The sequence below is a fragment of the Hippopotamus amphibius genome, chromosome 2 (genome assembly GCF_030028045.1).
Source record: "Hippopotamus amphibius kiboko isolate mHipAmp2 chromosome 2, mHipAmp2.hap2, whole genome shotgun sequence".
Taxonomy (NCBI): Eukaryota; Metazoa; Chordata; class Mammalia; order Artiodactyla; family Hippopotamidae; genus Hippopotamus; species Hippopotamus amphibius.
In genome coordinates, this window is record NC_080187.1 from 212,958,579 (window position 1) to 212,979,138 (window position 20,560).

The 20,560-nt window shown below is 41.3% G+C and overlaps 1 protein-coding gene and 1 pseudogene across 1 annotated transcript; one reads left to right on the forward strand and one right to left on the reverse strand.

The window, feature by feature from the left end:
• Positions 1–5,902: 5,902 nt before the first annotated feature.
• On the reverse strand, positions 5,903–6,758 carry LOC130845672 (NADH dehydrogenase (ubiquinone) complex I, assembly factor 6-like; annotated as a pseudogene).
• Positions 6,759–9,711: 2,953 nt separating this feature from the next.
• Positions 9,712–17,980, forward strand: TMEM202 (transmembrane protein 202). Its single transcript, XM_057723228.1, has 5 exons — positions 9,712–9,792; positions 10,041–10,296; positions 16,038–16,187; positions 16,538–16,669; positions 17,642–17,980. The coding sequence occupies exons 1-5, from the start codon at positions 9,712–9,714 to the stop codon at positions 17,836–17,838; spliced, it is 816 nt and encodes a 271-aa protein (XP_057579211.1). The 3' UTR covers positions 17,839–17,980.
• Positions 17,981–20,560: the final 2,580 nt, after the last annotated feature.

Genomic DNA, 20,560 nt, shown 5'->3' on the forward strand with positions numbered 1-20,560 from the left:
AGGCTTACTCAACTAATTCTTAACAACTTTCCCTAACTCTAGACATGCATTTCTTGCAATAATTGGCCTTGTCCTATATCTGTCCAATCCTAGCCTACACATAGACTTCAAAAAAAAAAATGCCTGGATATTTACAGAGGTCGTTTTCTATGGTCAGAAAGGTAGAAAAGCTAAAGCCCTGAGGGAGCTTTCAACAGATCCGATGGGACTTCCCTGGCAGTCCAGTGGTTAAGACTCTGTGCTTCCAATGCAGGGGGCGTGGGTTCCATCTCTGGTTAGGAAACTAAGATCCCATGTGTTGCATGGTGTGGCCAAAAAATTAAAAACAAAACAAAACAGATCTGAGCAAAAGGAGTGACAGTGGGAGAGGGGGGATATGCATCAAATACAGTAATGTTTCAGATACAAAATGACAGAACTCAGCAATTAGCTGGGTGAAGTAGGGATGGGGACAAGAGAAGGAGGAGAGAAAAAGGTGTACCAGTCTGGTTTCCTGAGGGAATGATGGAGCCGTTAACTGAATACAAAAGGAAGAGCTGGTTTTGGAAAAAAAGATGATGAGCTCCGAGACATGCTTCTTTGGAGGAGACGGAAGGACAGCAGAGTTGGAATGTGCAGCAGGGCCAAGGAAATACAGGCTGGGAGCTCAAAAGAGAGCTCTGGGCATCATCTACTCAAAGATGACAGTTGAGATCATATGAAATAGTCAAGGGACAATGGGAAAAGGGAAGGAAGGCTGAAAATGAGGGGGAAGGAGGACTCTGGTGAGAGAGAAGTTTGTGAGGGAGAAAAAGAGCACAGAGGAGAGAAGATAGCTAGTAGAGTAGGCTGAGATAGGAGATGTAGATGAGGATAAAAGTCTGACCAGATCATTTGACTTGCCTCTTATCTTTAGGTACAGGTCTGTCATAAGAGGCCCTCACACTGTCAAAATATGTTGATTTTATCTCCATGACATGCCTTTTGCTTGCAAGGAATAGGGACTCATTATTTCAAGGAAAAGGAGGTCTACTGAAGTGATAGATGTCACAACCCAGGAAAGCAGAAAACCAAACTTCAGAAAGAGCAGAAATCAAGGGCCTGACTACTCTTGTTACCAAGTCCAAGCTCACTCTGCTCACTGCAAAACAAGCCAATGAATTGGAGATGAGGTGTTGAGACAAAGAATACGACTTTATTCAGAAAGCCAGCAGACCAAAAAGATGGCAGACTAGTCATCTTATTGAGGTTTGGATGCTAGTTTCTTTTATAGGATTAGAGAGGGAGAGGCAGTGAGGAAGTAAAGTAAAAAGGCAGAATAGAGAGGGAGAGGTGGGGGGGAAGTAAAGTTAAAAGGGCTATTGGTCTTGCAAAAGATCTCCTGGAATGGAGCCTAGGTGAGGGGATATGTCAATTTCTTCTTTCTTGTAGCAGTTCACAGGTGGGCAGGGTCAGGTTGTCCCCCTGTGAGCTGAACAGAGTCACTTTAGTTTAACATTCAGGCAGAGGGGCAGAGTTCCCTGAGGCAGGCCATCATGGATGATTATAATAACAAAAGCAGTGAGAAGCAAAGGTTAAAGTCAAAGAAACAGATTGAATGTGGAGTCCGATTTAGCTCTTCCCTGTTACACTCTCTCCTCTCCCTCTCTCTCATGGCTTTTCTGTTCCTCTCTGAATATACTCCTCTGGTGAGTTTTCCTCTTTGCTTGTCAGTTACTTCAACTTCCTTATAATCTGTTCCTTCATGGCTTGGCATTCATTGCACAAGACCCCAAATTTTCCATGACTTTCCAGCCCCAGGGTCCTCTCATTCTCCTATCTATGCCTCTGGAGATCACAGATCTTCCAAAGCTCTGTGCAAATCAAGATCCTTTTTTTTTTTTTTTTTTTTTTTTTTTTTTTTTACCATGCCTTGAGGTATGCAGGATCTTAGTTCCCCAACCAGGGATCTGCCCCAGGGCCCCAGGCAGTGAGAGAGCTGAGTTCTAACCACCAGACCACCAGGGAATTCCCAAATCAGGACTCTTTTGATCTTCCCAGAGGAAACAGTGTGCATGTTCTATAATTTAACCAATTCCCTATGATGCACATTTAGATTGCTTCCAAGTTTTCTCAGTTATAAACAATGCTACAATGACCACTATAGAGGGTACTGGTTGCCATGCCAGCATCTGTTTTCATCCTCTCTCACCATGAATACTTTGCTTTTCATTTGGAAATTTCATCTGTCATTTTGGTAACTTGGTTGAGACTGAGCCCCAGGCCCTCCCTGGTTTAAGCCACCTAATCAGAGCTACTTTCCCCACCCCCTCACTATAAACACTTGGAAACATGGGATAAGATTTTGCATTCCCACCAATAATGTGTAAAAATGCCCACTTCGTCACTCTCTTCCAACATTAGTATTTATTTTTCATTGCTACTATTGATGCCTTGAAATTAATTTTTTAAAAAAGACATCTAATAAAATTGACAGATAGGCTTTAGCAAGATAGAAACAGGATACATGACTTCTACATCATTATAGAAAAAGAAGCTAGATTATTCTGGAAAAATAAGAGGGAGAGAGGAGGAAGTAACATGAATATATAATTAACCAAAAATATGAAGAATAAGACAATAGAAATAAGCCCAATCTATCTAAACTATCACCCTATATGTAAATAAGTTAAATCCCCCCATTAAAAGAGAGATACTCTCAAATTGAGCAAAGAGCAGTCTAAATGTTATTTGGGTTTTTGTTTGTTTTAATTTATTTATTTCTTGGCTGAGTTGGGTCTTTATTGCTGCGTGCGCAGGCTTTCTCTAGTTGTGGCGAGTGGGGGCTATTCTTCCTTTCAGTCAGTGGCCTACTCAGTGCACTGATTTCTCTTGTTGTGGAGCATGGGCTCTAGGCACTCGGGCTTCAGTAGTTGCAGCTCATGGGGTCTAGAGCGTAGACTCAGTAGTTGTGGTGTATGGGCCTAGTTCCACAGCATGTGGGATCTTCCCGGACCAGGGATCAAACCCGTGTCTCCTGCATTGGCAGGCAGATTCTTAACCACTGTGCCACCAGGGAAGTCTCTAAGTGTTATTTGTTGATAAAGAGACATTTTAAATGAAACCAAAACGACAACACTAAAAGAATGCAAACAAAAAGAGAGCAAGAAAGGCATTTATTGACGTGTGAAAAAAACCAAGACACACAAAAATTAAATGGAACAAAGATGAATACTTTTTTTTTAATTCCCTCTTTTTTTTTAATTAATTAATTTATTTTATTTATTGGCTGTGTTGGATCTTCGTTGCTGCACATGGATGGGCTTTCTCTAGTTGCTGTGAGCAGGGGCTACTCTTCATTGTGGTGCATGGGTTCGTCATTGTAGTGGCTTCTCTTGTTGTGAAGCATGGGCTCTAGGAACGTGGGCTTCAATAGTTGCAGCATATGGGCTCAATAGTTGTGGCTCACGGGCTCTAGAGCACAGGCTCAGTAGTTGTGGCGCCTGGGCTTAGTTGCTCTGTGGCATGTGAGATCTTCCCGGAGCAGGGCTCGAACCCCTGTCCCCTGCATTGGCAGGCAGATTCTCAACCATTGAGCCACCTAGAAGTCCAAGATGAATACCTTTAATGATAAAAGGTACAATTCACAAAGAAGATAGACATCATAAACCTAACAACAAAGAAACAAATATATATAAAGCAAAAAACAGAAGACATATAAGGGAAAAGAAAAATTTATAATCATAGTGAGACATATTAACATTTCTCTGAGAATATTTTATCAAGTGCAGAAAAAATAAGAATAGGAGCATCTTGAATGATATCATTAATAATTTAAGTGTAATAGATTTAGAATCTTATAACCTACACAAATATATTTAAAATTTTGTATCTCATACATTGTTATTAAATGTCCATAGGACATTTAGAAAAACTGGCAAAAAGGTAAACATTACTAAATTTCAAAAAGTAGAATTCTTATAATAGGATATCTTCTTTGACCATAATATATCAAAATTGATGGGGAAAAAATCTAAACATGTAGATATACTTTAAAAATTCTAAATAATGCTTGGGCCACCTATAAAAACAAATATTCCTAGAAGTACGAAAGTAAGTCAAAAATTATCCTCACTCTGGCTGTAGAATTTACAGAAGTTTTAATGTGACTGAAGTTCGGATAATTTTTGACTCACCCTCATATATCAGAAGAATAATGTGTCCTGTCCAAACGTATTTTATTACAGGAATGCAAAGCTAGTTAAACAATAAGAAATATATTAAGGCAATATTTATGTTAAATAGATTAAAATAGAAAGGCCATATTCTAGAGGTTAAGAAGGAATTTGATACAGGTATTCTAAATCAGAAATCTTGATGAAGTAGAAATAGAATGAAAGTTCTTTAACAGGAAAATGAATGTGCATATGAAACAAAAAGCAATAGAGTTTGTTCCATTAAAGTCAAGAGTAAGATAAGGATGACCACTATCCTTAATAAAACTGTCCAATCGATGCAATAAGGCACATTTTGTAAAGGAAGAGGCAGAATTTTCATTATTTGCAGATGATAGGATGTTTACTTAGAAAATTCAAGAGAATTATCCAAAGAAACTATTAGAATGAAAATAATTCAGTCGTGTCCTGATAAAAGATAAATACATAGAAAAAGATAGCTTATTTATATGTTAGCAATAGCAAATTAGGAAATAAAATGGAAATTTTTGATTCACAAAAGCAAGTAGGTTAAAGCACCTACCACAGTTCCTAGTAAATAAGGTTATATAAATAAATTGTAACAATAAAATATTGATTTTATAGATTCCTAGAAGTGAAATTACCAAGACAAGAAATACATTTTTAATTCTTGATTTCAAAAAGATTCTCGATATGTGTATCTAAATTTTTTAAACTTTTTATTAAAGCATAATATACATATAGAACTCTCATAATCAGTGCCTAGACCAAAAACAGAACATCTCCAGCACCCCAAAAGTCCCTTGCATGTCCCCTCCTGGTCCCTAGTCATTTTCCTCCCGAGGGTATTTCTGACTTCTGACAACACTGATTAGTCTTGCCTGTTTTGCACTTCATTTGAGTGGAATCATACATAAGTACTCTTTTGTGTCTGGCTTCTTTTGCTCAGCATTACATTTATGAGATTTATCCATACTTCTCGTGTGCTTGTAAATTACCCATATTGCTGTATAGTATTTCCTTGTATGAATATACCACAATTTTCCATTCTTATGCTGTTGGGCAATTGGATAGTTTCTAGTTTGGAGTTATTGTGGAAAGTGCTGCTGGGAGCACTATCATGCACATCTTTTGGTGGACATAAGGACACTGTCCTTTTGCATTCAGCTCCAGCAGATACTGCCAAGTAGTTTTTTCGACTTGATGATGCCAGTTTATACTACCAAAAGAAGTGTGTGAGAGTTGCAGTTGCTCCACATACTTGCTTCTGCTTTTTCATCTGAGCCATTCTGATGGAAGTGTAGTGATACTGTATCATGGTTTTAATATGCATTTCCCCCAATGACTAATGAAGTTAAACACCTTTTTATATGTTCATTGCCCATTTTGATACTTTGCAAAGCCTTAGTTAAGGACTTTGCTCATTTTCCTAGTAGGTTGTTTTCTTTTGTATTGATTTGTAACAGTTCTTGATATATTCTTGCTACAAGCCCTTTGTTAGATATACACATTGCAGTATCTTACCCCACTCTGTGGGTTGTCCTTTTCCACTCTCAATGATATCCTCTGGAGAATGGAAGTTCTTAACTTCAGTATAATTCAATTTATCAAAATTTTCCTTTGTGGTTAATGCTTTTTCATGTCTTGTTTAAAAAAAAAAATCTTGATCTACTTCACAGTGACAGAGATGTTACTTTATGTTTTCTTTTAACCAAAATTGCTTTGTTTTTTAGTACCATAAAATTATTTTAATATCTTTTTCTCTATGACTGAATATACAAAGATAATGGAAGTAATGCATTTTTCTGCTATCAAGATGGGTGGAATATATCAAAATCCAATTCAATCAAAAATTGAATTTTCTTTAAATAGTCCTCCAAAGCATCCTGGAAAAAGGCAGGAAGTTTTCACTTTCACTTTTGTGGAAGGACCTAGTATGTTTAAGTGCAAATGTGCCTGGCTAGTAATGACATATATTATGTCTCTCACATTTTTATCATTGGTTCCTCTGTAGAAAATCCTCTTGTGAAACACCATGTGTTGCATTTTTCAAACACACAAATATCCAAGGGAAGGAACACCGTTCTTCAGCTACTGTGATATTGCTCTTACGTATATGACAACACCTTGTTCTTTTCCAGTGTGACTTGTGGCATCATCTGCACCAAGATCCTTTATACCCAATATTTCTAGTGTTAAGTTAAGAAGAGAGCTCTGTGTGTTTTCTGCATACCTTTCCAGTTTCTGCATATTACGGTGTGCTTTGTCATCCATTTTTTTTTCTCGTGCATCAGTGATTTTTAGAAGCCACTTTTTGGTCAGGTTGTGTACTTTGACTGCAGCTTCCCATCCACGTTTTCTTCTCAGTCCCCCATGTGGGGGCCTAGCTTTCCATCTCACTGGGGCTCTGTGAAGTCAATCTGGGGCCCAGAAACAGGGCCTGCCCTGCTGGTGTGCAGACCTGCCATAGTTCAATAGCCACAGGCTGATGGGGTGGATTGTCACGGTACATATAGTCCACAGTTTTTTTCAAAACTGCATTCACATCAGTCCAGTTGTTTTCTCAGAGACTGAGTCTTTAACCAGCCTGAGCCAGTTCCACATCGAAGGCCCTCAGTGCAAGAGCAGAGCTTTGGGATTCTGCAGGGACCAGCAGGGAACATAAATAGCCATCATGATACCATTTTCGCAGCAGCTCCACGTAGTATTGGTCTGTGCTCAAGGCACTCAGTCCACTGGCTGTGGCCATGATCCTGTGGGATACCACAGGCCTGGAAGTGGAGGTGGTGGCACAGACTGGGAACCCCAAATTGCTTTTTCTAAAAAAAAGATTTATTTTCTTTACTTTTTTTGGCTGCATTGGGTCTTAGTTGCAGCACACAGGATCTTCATTAAGGCAAGCGGGATCTTTTGTGGTGGCATATGGGCTTCTCTCTAGTTGTGGCCAGCAGGTTTTTTTTTCTCTCTCTAGTTGCGGTGCATGGGCTTCAGCGCACATGGGCTCTCTAGTTGTGGCATGCAAGTTCAGTAGTTGTGGCACACAAGCTTAGTTGCCCTGGGGCATGTGGGATCTTAGTTCCCCGAGCAGGGATCAAACCCAAGTCCTCTTCATTGGAAGGAGGATTTTTTACTAATGGACCACCAAGGAAGTCCCCCCCCTCAATTGCTTTTTAAAGTAAGTGAATCACAGCCATTAGATGTGAATAAATGCTTGTTTTGTCATATGCATCCCAGGCCCTAGCAAGTTCCCAGCTGATCTGAACATCTATCTGCCTTTTGGTAGTGCTGAAATAGGCCTTGAAGTAGGTCTGGGAGCTGAATGGTACCTGACCTATTCCTTTAATAGCTACAGGGTTGCATCATTTACCAAATCAGATACTGTTTACAAAATGACTTCCTTACATCAATATCATCTCTAGAATAATGTGCTTGTTTAGTGCTACTCCTGGAGGTGTGAGGGGTGACACATCCTTTCCATTAACACAAGTATTTCATCTGTCTCAGGGTGGCCTGTGCCAAGACCACGCTTGAGCAATCTTGGAAAGACAGTTAAAAAAATACTAATAGATAGTATTTAGCAAGCACTTATTAATTGTTCACCATAGATAGTATATCTATCAATAATATCGATATCCATCAATAATAATATTGATTGCACAGTTATTAAGGCACTGTGGGAAGAGCTTGATGTGTGTTATCTCATTTCATCTTCAAAATAATCTTCAAAATAATTCTATGAGGCAGGAATGATTATTACCCCAGTTTTAGAAATGAGGGAACTGAGGTTCAGGGAGGTTAAGGAAATTTCCCAAAGGAACTTGGCCAGTAAGTGTTGGAAGTAAGTAAGTGCTCAACCCAGATGGAAACACAGGCCTGCCTATTCACAGCCTATAGTAGCTCTCTAGCCATACATGTGTATCTAACAGACATGCTGTACAAGCCAGTTTGATGTGGCTGGAAAAGTCTTTCCTATAATCATGCCTGTAGGGCTAGAGTATTCCGTCAATGAAAACTTCACAATATAATTGCAGAGCATGGCATAAAAGATGCTTTGTAATCTAGCCCTTACCTATATATGCAACCCTCAACCCTTATCTTTGGTTTTGCACCCAGTAGAACCAGCTTGCTTCTAGTGCTCTGAGAACTTCAAGGTATTCGCGGCTTTCTACCTTGAGACATACCATTCTCTTTGCTTCACATGCCCTTGCACTCAATTATTTGTCAAATTCCTTTAAAATTCAGCTAAGACATCATCTTTTCCAGTAAACCTTCCCTAATTTCCCTCTGACAGTGCTAAATGTTCTGTTCTCTGTGTCAGCCTCTGTACTTAATATAAAAATGTGTTGCTCCCTCATTCATTCAACATTAAATGCTATTCTTTTCAGACAATAGGCTAAGTATTAGGAGACAGAGAGTCAAATAATACTTTTGCAGAAGGAGGACTGTGCGCTAAAGCATGGATGTAAACTAACCAGCAGTTCCCACCAGCTGAAATAAAGAGGAGGTTTCTAAAGTTGGGATGGGTGGGGAGAGCGTATACTAGAGGAAAGCGTGATGGGACATCTGATTCAGCCCCAACTTAGGAAAACAAGAGCTGGTAATCCAGCTGGGCATTTATTTGAATCAGCATGCATGCTATGGCACTGGATGGCATCTGTTCAGCATCTTGGATTGATTTTGAGCCCCTGTGGGGAAAGGAGTTAGGACCAACTCTGAGAGAATTGTTTGAAAGGGAGATTTTGAGGTACTCTGGGCGTATGTTGTGCTTCTGTGAAGCCAGGGAAAGGCCAGTCTCCTCACTGCCATACAGAACTCAACACTGCTGCATTACCTTGAGTGGTAGCTTTCAGTACATTGGCCGGTAGTCCCATGGGGTAGGCATGCTGGCATTTTCACAGGGCCCTATCAGCAGTGGCCTTGACAGACACTGTACCTTTGAATGGCTTCATGGGTAGGAGGCATTGAAGAGGGGGTACCAGAGCAAAAGAGGAAGAAAAAGCTGGATGCTGAATGAAGGACTATGGCTGACAGACTGGTTCCTGCATCTATTGAGACATATCTGGGGTCTTCCACTTAAAATTGGGGCAAGAACAGGAATTCTGGGCTGCTGAGATATATCTATATACATAAACATATTCATATTTATATATCTTGGTAGATTAAGGTCATATACATAATCTTAAAATATAACCACAAACTGTTGAGTCCTGGAGACATCAGAGTTATACTTTCTTGTTTGCTTTTAGGGAATTATGTCTTACATCTTCATGTCCCAAGACCTATCACAAAGCCTGACACACAGCAACTGGTGGCAAAATATTTGTGAATTTATTTAATAAAGAAGTTGGGAGGAGTCAGAGGTGGTGGGTGAGGAGGCTCACACACACATGCACATGCTTAAAAACGTGCTGATTTCTTCCTGATCTGACCCGACCCAGAGTATGAAGCAGAAATGGGATCTGTGCCACGGTTTCCAACCCCTTTTGAGTCTGCCAGTGTGTATGAGGATGTGCTGAGACAAGTTCCGTGACAGTTAGAAAGTGAACTGGCTGCCAAGATGGAGAGGAAGGAATCATTAATCTTTACCTTCTACTGTCCCGAGGTTCCCAAAGTCAAGGGGGACCGGAAATACCAAAGGGTGAGGAGGTACCGAATTGTAGTTCAGATGGGAAGAAGAGGACTTATTTAAAGGCGGGTCTAGACAGTGTCCTAAAGATAGGGAAAAGCTGACCCTGACATGTTTGTTTTTTATAGAAGGGGTAGGGAAAGAGATCCACAAGTCGAACCCACATGGGGGTATTTGAGGTTGAGACGAGCAGGCGACCCCAGGGGTCAAGGGTTATCTTTTTGGGTAGGCAATATCTCCCTCATCCCTCATCCTTGTAGCCTACCCTCCCCACCAACAAACATCCGAGTGCCTCGATGCCACCCCAGAGGCGGCAGCAGCATGTGGATCAGACACACACCTACATCCGAATGTTCTGTGGCAGCCTCTGTGGTTTTAGCCTCCTAATGCTGATCTGCGTGTCCCCACTGAACTGGGTGCAGTTCCTGGTGATCAAGAATGGCCTTGAGCTCTACGCAGGACTCTGGATCTCATGCAACCATGAGCTGTGCTGGAGCCACACACCCAAGCCACCCTGTGAGTGCCACTAAATTGAATGCCACAGGCCCCACAGTTCCAGAGTTTTCTGCCACATGGGCTCTTCATCTTTCTTCCTCCAAGATCTTTTGGCCCTCACCTCTCCGAGTCCAGGAGGGATCTCAGCCAGATTGTGAACATGGCCGTTCTTTACTTTGGTGTCCTTGGCGTAACTTTTCTCCCTCTACCTCAGGCTGTTTCCTCTCCCAAGTTATAAGTTGATAGTCTCTTTACTCTCTGGGAAGAACTTGTTTGTCATTTATGAGCTGTTCCTGTGATGCAGTGAGATTTTTATTCTAATGTGGTTTGCAGAAATAGGAGTGGTTGATCATAGCTGGGAGATAAAGCAAAGTGTCTCAACCTCCATCAGATTTAACTTTCAGGGTCAGCTTGTTCTTCTGCTAGCAGTAGAAGAGAAGTTGAATGCATGTCAGATATGTAGTATAACAAATACCAGCTGTTTAGAGAGTACATTTTCCAATTTTATGTGAGTTTAAGTAAATCTGAAAATGCAACACGTAATATTTAAAAATAAGTTTCCAGGGCTAGAAGATAGCATATGCGTGAGGTTTTCAACTAGACCTAAGACTTAGAGGAACGCTACACTAAACAGTTTCCCCAACATCCACAAGAGATTCTTTTACACAAAGGAACAGGTATTGTGAAAGAAAACATACATGAGTAAAGTGTTTATTTCTCCTTCTTAGATAAACAAGAGTTCGGGGAGGGGACACCTAGGCCTGACCCTGAAGTAGAGCATCACTTATTTGGCATGGGCTCATATTTGGTATTTGGAACTAAGGGACAGGATCCTAAAACAGGATCTTCAGAAGAAACTAAAATCAAGGGGAGGCAGACAATTCAACTGCATCTTCAACTAAAAATAAAAACTAGAGAAACTAATTGTAACAAGTATGAAAGATAAAAGGTTAATGGCTTTAATGTGTGTATAAGATATACGAATTATTATTACAAGAAGAGAAATACCCCAATAAATAAAATTTTTGTAAACAATTCACAAACCAGAAATTATAGATGTCTAATGAATGCAGGAAAAATGACTTTAACCTCAATCAGTCATTAAATAATGGCAAATCAAATGAACAGTGAGATAGGATTTTTCAGCCATGACATTAACAAAGATGTGTAAATGGTAATACACAGTGCTGTACACTCCCATACACACTGGGGACAGGTAATGAGGGACAACCAAAGCAATATGATTACGTGCATCCAGAGGTTTACACTCACTAATTCCATGTCTAGAGAAATGGAGTAAGAGATAGAGGCATAAAAATTAAGCTGCAGTTATATTTATGTAACCCAGGCTAAACCTCAGGCCTTGATATTATAATTTAAATCTTTAATGAGTCAGAATCTTGACTTGCTGTCACTTAAAAGCAGTTTATTTCTCAGAGCCTTGAATTCACCTATTAGGCCAACTGTTAATTGTTTGGGGAATGTCAACTGAGTCCTTAAGTACACAATTGTAAGTCAAGTATCCACTCTATTTTCAATGTTAACTAGTCCTAATTCTAGGGTCAGTAATTAGTCTGCAATACAGATCTCATAAGAAGCTCCCCAAATGTAATCAGTATGTCCAGGCCTCATCAGCCTGTGACAATAGTACGTTGTTACTGCCCAAATACATTATTGCCCAAATTCGAGAACTTTAAACTTTTATCAACTGGATTGCAAGAATTTAGCCCCCTCTCCCATGGTGTCCCCAGTCATTTCTGAGAGTTTCTCTGGGGCTATCTCAGGTGGGTTCAAAAACATGTGTGCTCATGTTCCTCTGTCCTGGACTCACTTCAGGCCATTGTTCCTCTGCCTCTGTCTTCCCCTGGTTCTAGATAACTGATAGCCTCTGTGCTGTAGCTATTGTTAATGGGATGAAGAAAGGATGGGAGTAAAGGACACCCTCCTTCACTTTTACTACTAGGTCTCAGTGTGGAACAGACTCTTCTGCTAATTTCCCCCATAGCATAGATGAGATCAGACCATAACGTAAAGGAATGTGTTGCCACAGAGAGTAACTTGAACTGTTTTGCAGAGAGTGGGGAAGAGAGCATAATTCTTTGGTGCAGAGCCAGGACCCTGGGAACCATCACACAATAAACACTTGAAAGCTGTGTAAGGATGTTTTATTCTGGTATACCAACCGGTTACAAGGGAATCTGAATACTAAGCAGATCTCAAAGCTTCCTCTCCAGGGTGCTAGGTATCCATCCAGGGTCTTTTCTATTCCAAAACCACCTCCTTTGGGCACCTTCCCTGAGTCCGGGGGAATTTTGTCTTGACCTTATGCACCTGGAGTGAAAGCACAACGGCAACAGCATGGAGGTTTAAATTTGGCTAAATAAGTGGGCTGATTCCCCGGCTTGTCTGCAGCAGCACTTTCTTCATCCTCAAAATCAATATTTACATCCCACCTCTATCCACTCAATCTGGCTCCTTCACAGTTAAAAGGAGCTAGATCCTTTCAGAGTACTGCTTCCCTATCATGGCTTTGATTTTTGCTGAAGGACCTAGAGTGAAGTGAGGGGAGCCCCTTTGGAAGATCTCAGTATCAGGTGGCTTCTCTCCTCTGCTTCTTTCTTCTTGTGTCATCTTGGCTTCTCCCTTGCTTCTGTGCAGAATGTCAATAGCCTTAGAAGAGCATCTCATGTGAACCAAGCCTATTTGTTCACAAGAGTGGGGTGGCGCATAGCCCTGAACTTCTTACTTTCCAAAAACTCTTGGGCTAAGTTTTCCTTTCATAACCTTGGAAGGGGATCCTGATCATCAGTTACAAACTGCCAAGTGGTTCAACTGAGAAACACTATTCCTTTCTGGTTTGCTAGTGCTCCCTCCTGTCCTAGTAGCTTTTACCTCCTACTTGATGGTGCTCTGAAGTGCAGAATCACTGATTAGGATGATCCTAAGAATACCAGAAAGGATATTACCAAGTTTTTCAAATGATTTGGACTTCTTCCTCTCCAAATTGAAAGTGATGCCCCCTCTCTTCCAGGGTGTTAGCTTCATTGCCGGCATTAACTGGGAGGTTTGCCTTGCTGTTCCTGCAACCTAAGGCCACATCAGTGCATGTCCTTAAAGAAAGCTTCAGAAATGTTTGGATACAGGTGACTCACATGGGTGTTCCTTTATCTAGGGCACTGCACTCTCTGGTCCAAGGCTTCTTACTTACATGTACAAGTAGGGCCTTTTGTAACTCAGGCTTTAAAATTTTTGAAACATTAATGGGTAAGCTGCTATAAAAACTGTGTTTTCAAAGCTGAAATAGGATTTGCTCTTCCAGGAGGTAGAGGCTTGAATTCAGCTTTCAGACCTTTGTTTTGTTTTGTTACATGAATTTTAAAAACTATGAAGTTAGCTAAATACAGCTGTTTTAGACTCTGAAGCTAAGTGTTTAGTTAGTTTGGTTAGATAATTTTTTGTGTATCATTATGACTGGTAGACTTGGTTCCTTTGAGGGGTTAGACTACTGCGCTGCACATCTTTAGTTGTTCGTGTGGAATTGTGAGTGATCTTGTTTATGGAGTTTTCAGGAGATGAGCAGCTGCGACTGAGAAGATTATAAGAGGAATGTGTATGTACAGTCTTCCTCTCATGGTAGAAGAAAGACTAGAGTGTAACATATCTTAGACAGGAGTTGGACCGGATATCTTAGTACTCTTTTGTATTTAAAATATAAGAACCCATTTAAACTAGCATAAGCTAAAGAGTGAACTTCTTTATAAAGATTCAGAAGAGTGTCATAGACTCCCAAAGGCAGGAAGTTTTCTGGACCTCAGGGGATTCCAGAGGAGGCTGTGATCTCAGGCAAGGAAAATCAAGCCAGCCAGTCACTCAGTCTCTCCAGAGCTCCTTTGTCACTCAGCTTTGTTTATGCTTTGTTTTATCTCTACAGCTCAGTTTTTCCTGTTTATTAGTATGTAAGTGCCTGAAAAGGGGGATATCCCAGGCTAGCTTTATATCTTCTTGGTTCAAGCAAGCAAAAGAGGAAATCAGCATCAGTCAGTCCCAAATCCAGATATCCAAGAATCAGAATTAAATTGGTACCCTTCCTTGGTCCTATTAGCTATAGTCAAGGGGCTATAGGAAGGGTCCAGGGCTCTAGACAAGGGCTGCTAGGGCCCATGGGGGACTATGGGCTCAATACTGCAAAAGATGCTTATCACACTGGGCTTCACGCAGCTCAATCTAGGCTGATGGTTTTGACTGGCTAATTCTCAATGACCCAGTTTTCAGAAAACATGCTACCCTTGGGTTATCATGTTTTAATGTGGCTAACTTGTTGGGGCCACATAGCACCTAACCTCTGTAGGTAAGAATGTGGTTTCTCTTAATGGAAATTGCTGTTATTGAACACAGTGGTGTGTTCTAGAGAACAAAATAAAACTTGAGGCAGTTTGTCAACTGGAATAAGCTTGGTACTCTTCTCTGTGGTTTACTTGGAAGCCGGACTTGGATTTTTATGCATAGAATTGCTTAGAGAAATTTCAGTGGTAGGAATGAGCTGGCATTTCTTACACTGAGACAGAAAATAAGCTAGACAAGGAAGCACCCTGTAAAGAATATTGAAGATATTGGCGGATCTGTGGTATCTCAGAAAAGATACATCTACTTGTAATTGTAAGTTATTCTATTTCTTAAATCTTCTGTAAAATATTGCTGGAGAAGTCAAGGGAAAGATCTATTCCATGTTAGGGATATGGTAGCAAAAAGTAAAAGTTGGCATGTTCCCTCTTCTCTCTTACCAACATCCAATCTGAAGGGGCAGAGCCAAAGAGAGCAGAGCTCTGGGGCAGAGAGGTGAGAGAGAGAAGGAGTGTTATGGCACTAGGGTCAGGGCATCAGAGCAAAAGAACTTTAGCAGACCTGTCCTCAAACGCATGTGAGATGGGACCTTGAGAGACTCTCCAAAAAAAAAAAAGAGAGAGAGAGAGATTTGTAGGGGTTAAATTCCTGCAATCCAGTAAATTGGGACTTGAAATCATTACAATATGGGAATTAAGGTAAATGTGACTTCATTTTATAGTCACAGGCTGACAAGGACTGTACATGCTAGCTACATTTGAAAGAGAAAAAACAAATGGAAACAAACTCCCACAATGATAAAATCATTAAAGTATGTTGATATGATAGGCTATCCTGTAGACGATAAATACGATGTTTACAGCAGGTGATCTGGGAAAAATCTTACCATATAATCTTTTAAAAAAATCACAAAATTCAGTATCATATCCACTATGTACAGAGGATAGAAAAATACCAGAAAGAAACCAAATAAAATGCTAACAGTGGTTGTCTCTGGGTAGTGGGATTGTGGCTGATATTCTTCCTGCTTCTTGGTACTCCTGTAGTCTCTTCAGTGCTTATATTGAACATGTGTTACTTTTAGAATTAGAATTAGGAACAATAAAAAGTTTAAATTTGCATTGTGATGTTAGAGTCACACCTCTTATAAGCGGTTTACATCAAAATTAATGTGTTAATATACCCAAACTATTTGTATATTATCTTTAGTTTTACAGTGAAGGTTTTGCCTTCATAGTAAAAAATTCCAGGTATCAGTGAAGAGCTGGAAAAGAAGATCCTTTTTTGGGCCCTGGATGCCACATAGCAAGCTCAGCTTCATCCTCCTCAGTCTTCACTCCCTTCTCTAAGACTCTGGTTTTCTTAGGGAGAGGTCCCCCACTGGACTAACCAAGCCTTTCTTTTCTCCTTTTCCTTGGCAGATTACCTCCAATATTCCAGGGCCTTCTTCCTTATCTCTGTCCTCACCATACTTGTTAGCCTTGGCTGGCTCTTCAGCTCTTGCCTCCCTAGAAGAGGAAGAAGGACTCCTAACTTGGATCTGAAGGTATCCATGCTCAGCTTCATCTCAGGTACAGACCTAGATGGCAGGGTAATACTATGGTAAAATTGTCGAGGGAACATAGTTCCTCTGTGCAGGCTTTCATCCTCTTTTTCTTGTCCCTTTTCACTTCTTCATTATTACATCAGGTTGCCAGCTACCTGCCCTGTCTTACTGTATAAAACACACATCAGTTAACTTATCCCAGGGGAGGGGTAGAGGCCCCTTCTCTCTCCCACCTTGCTTGGCCAGCCCTTACATTTTTATTCTCTTGATCATTTCTATACAATATGGTGTCTAGAAGTGGAAGAAGAGTTGGGGGTGGCTGTCAAGGTAGATTGAAGACATTGAGGGATGTGAAGTATTTTCTTCTGGTTCTAGCCTCCTGCTTGCTCCTCTGCCTCATCCTGTTTCTGGCGCAGGTTCACTGGCATACTAGAGATACCATGGAGTCAGCGCTCCTGTGGACCTACCATCTTAACTGGGGGAGTGACTTCTTATACATGTTTGCTGGTGAGTCAGTCCCCTCCCTGCCTTATGCTAGAACGATGGAAGGGGAAATCACTTCTTGGAAGGGAGGTGGAATCTTGGAGAAATAGAAGCACTAACTGTGCTTATTAAGAACGTTTATACATCGAGAGGCAGTGTGGTATGGTAAAGAAGGCATGGATTGGAACTTCCTCGGTGGTCTAGTGGTTAAGACTCTGCAGGGGGCAAGGGTTGGAATCCCTGGGGGAGGAACTAAGATTCTGCGTGTTGAGTGGTGTGGCCAAAAAGGAAAAAAAAAAAAACAAAACATGAATTTTTGGAGTTTGAGAAACTAGAATTAGTGGGACTTCCTAGTTGGCGCCGTTTTCAAGAATCTGCCTGCCAATGCAGGGGACATGGGTTTGAGCCCTGGTCTGGGAAGATCCCACATGCCGAGGAGCAACTAAGCCCGTGCGCCACAACTACTGAGCCTGCGCTCTAGAGCCCCTGAGCCACAACCACTGAGCCCGCGTGCCACAGCTACTGAAGCCCACGTGCCTAGAGTTTGTGCTCTGCAACAAGAGAAGCCACCACAATGAGAAGCCCGTGCAAGGCAACGAAGAGTAGCCCCTGCCCACTGCAACTAGAGAAAGCCCATGTGCAGCAATGAAGACCGAATGCAGCAAACAAACAAACAAACAAATAAATAAATAGAATTAGTAATCTGTTCTACTACTAACTGAGGCACAGACAGGTTGAGTAACTTGCTCAAGACAACACAGAAAGTAGTGAAACAATGATTTGCATCCAGGGGTTTCAAGCTTTGTTCTAACCATGTAAGAAGTACAATAATGAAATGGGAGCACAGGAGGGTAAAGGAACCCTGCTGGGGGAGGGAGGGTTGTCTTACTGAAAAGAGGCCTTTTGAGCTAAGTATTTACAGAATGAGTTAGAATGTTAAAAGCCAAAAGACCACCTGTCTCTTGAAACTCACCTCAATTTCTTCTCTTCCCCTAGGGATTATCTCCTTTCTCAACCACATGACTTCCAGATCTCCTCCCCTTGATCAAAATGTCACGGCAGTTCCCACGGAGAAGTCAAGGCTGGGGATTGGTCCAGTGACTACAGAATTGCCTGCTGAAGATGATGGGTCAGGGTTTCAGACAGAATCTACCAATGAGAAAGAGAAAAAACTATCAAGTACAGAACTGTGATAGTGATAGGACAGCCCAACTACTGCTTGTCTTGAAAACAGGGGAGAAGCTGAGTCGGGAATGATTGTGCAGATTCAAGGAAAGTCTCCTAATATCATGTCTGTATTACTGAAGGAGACAGCATTAAAGCTGATGAAATGTCCTTTGTGTATGTTGCATCCAAAACACGTATGATGGTCATAAAGAAAATAATGAAAACCCACATAAGAAAAAGTTTCTAAGAGAAAACGTCAGTGTATAGGGTCGTGAATGAAAGAAACTAGCCATAGATGTAGTGTGTGGATCGAGCTCTCTTTGGGCATCAGGGATTTCATACACCAGAATGGTCCATGTAGAAAAAGTGGCCAAATTTTGTTTGAAATTTTCTTCATCACGTGTAGCTTTGGGAATACCCAGGTTGGAAGGCATTTGGACAATATTGTTAAATCTGAATTGGAGATCATTACCAGAAACGGAATGAACACCAATGGAGATAATACCTACCACCCAAAGGAGATGAGAGATGCTAGGTAGATTCTGGGGAATCCATGACATTCCACTTCTTATGAGGATTGGTAATTTGAAACCCTTATAGTCTATTAGGTAAACCAACTGCTTCTCCCTAGGCTGGAGGTTATGTTAACCAGGCATCCGTAAACTCTCTGAAATTCTCTGCAAAACTTGTGTATGCTCTTTTCTGTGAAGAGTGCCATACATCCCATCAGATTCTTGATAGGCCTATGACTCTTTTGATTCCTTAGGCATGTATTATGTTTTACTGAGTCAAATGAAGCTAAAGGGTTTTCTTCAGCCTAAGTATATACGTGGACCAAGTTAAAATTTTTTTCACGTTTTATATATTGTTTAAGACTGAGTAAGGGTGGGGGCATTCAGGCAATCACATGGATCTTTTGATGGCCAAAGATCCCTTTTAAACTCAGACCAGATTCCATGCAGAAGGTCCCTGACATTCATCTTGTCCTTTAGTCCTTTAGTAGCTGCCACTACTCTTCTATTGGTTGAACCAAGGTCCATCCTTCTTCTTCTCAAGCCTGGCAATGGAATGGACTACAGTGCCCAGTTTCACCCCTTGCTGCTTTTAAAGATAAGCTCTGGAGTCCTTTTGCTTTAATTTAGAAAAAATTAAACATAGGATTTCCCTGGTGGCGCAGTGGTTAAAAATCAGCCTGCCAATGCCCGGGATACAGGTTCTATCCCTGGGCTGGGAAAATCCCTCACGCCGCGGAGCAACTAAGCCTGCGTGCCACAACTACTGAGCCTGTGCTCTAGAGCCCGCAAGCCACAACTATTGAGCCTGTGTGCTGCAACTACAGAAGCTTGCGTGCCAAGAGCCCGTGTTCAGCAACAAGCCACGACAGTGAGGAGCCTGCGCACGGCAATGAAGAGTAGTGCCCCCCCACCCCCTCTCAGCCGCCACAACTAGAGAAAGCCTGCATGCAGCAGTGAACACCCAACTGAGCCAATAAAAACAAACAAACAAAGAAAACAAACATACGGTTCTTATCATTCTGGTCCCTGATCAGTAATTCCCAAACATTTCCAGATGTAACTAGAAAACTGTTAGGTTAATACTTCTGCTTTTATTCCTAAAGGTAGGAGTTGAGCAGCACATGCCTATGTGCACCCAGCCATAGAGACACCACAAACACACGTATATACACCCTCCCCATCCCGACCCTACCTTAGAAAACCCTTTTCTCCATTTTAGTTATAGCAGAGTGACTGGTGCCTCCTTACTTCAAGGGGCCTCATTTCAGAGGCTGTTGCCTGGATTTTGTCTGGTTGTAAGAACAGACGTGTAGTCAAGTCTGACTCCCCCTCCTCCCGTAACCACTCACACACTAAGTATACCCCACATATTGGCTCATTAAGAACTTCCTGAGTTCACAAGCTTTATTTATATTGATAATTCAGTTTGAACACTATAATTATAATACAGGGAGCTGAGTCCTGATGACTCTTCAGGGAATGGGAGTTTTAAGTGGGGTGAGAAGGAAGCAGGTATGAATGAGAAGGGAGGATGCTAGATATTCAGAAAGTAAAGATCAAGGCCCCGGCTATTACAGGAGAATAGGCAGTGATTATAACTCAGTTTTCTAACTTTGCTATCAGAGAATGGTCTTTAAGCATAAAGAGTCTTTCATTGCTCCTTTAGAAACTGAGTGCTCTATTTTCTTCTTTTTCTTTGCCCATAGAGAATTCCTTTAAAAAGCTTAAGTAGACTTCCAATAGCTCATTAAATGACCCTTTGATACATCCCCTCTGCTCCAGATACATTACATGACAGATGAAGTGGAAAGGAATATGGGGAGGGGGAGGATGTATATGTAGAGCCAGGTCAAAACAAAATGAGCACTTTCACAGACCTGAAAAATGACCAGAACCACAAAGCTATGGTTAAGTTAAGCCATAGTCCTTAATGGGCTCTAAGTCCAAAAGTAAGCAGAGGTGAACAGGAAGACAGTACCTGTGGGGTGAAAAGGACAAGAAGTCCTTCTCAAGATATGGACTAGAGCCAGGTTCACAGCTCTAGTTCAAAGTAGGGACTTAAGAAAAGAAGCTGAACAAACACTACTGCCAACCACTGACTGGGTCTCTAGTTTGTGTGGAACCACAGACCCAAAGCGGTAAAAGGACACAAGTGCAACCTTGCTCAACCAAGCAGTGCATTGGTTTATTAACTGGGTCATAACAGAACAGGAAATCTGAAATACCATCTTAT

Coding starts and splice junctions, on each gene's coding strand:
- TMEM202 (XM_057723228.1), top strand. CDS start 9,712: ATGGAGAGGAAGGAATCATTAATCTTTACCTTCTACTGTCCCGAGGTT. Junction 10,297..16,037: donor CCACACACCCAAGCCACCCT/GTGAGTGCCACT, acceptor TTTCCTTGGCAG/ATTACCTCCAATATTCCAGG. Junction 16,188..16,537: donor CATGCTCAGCTTCATCTCAG/GTACAGACCTAG, acceptor TTCTGGTTCTAG/CCTCCTGCTTGCTCCTCTGC.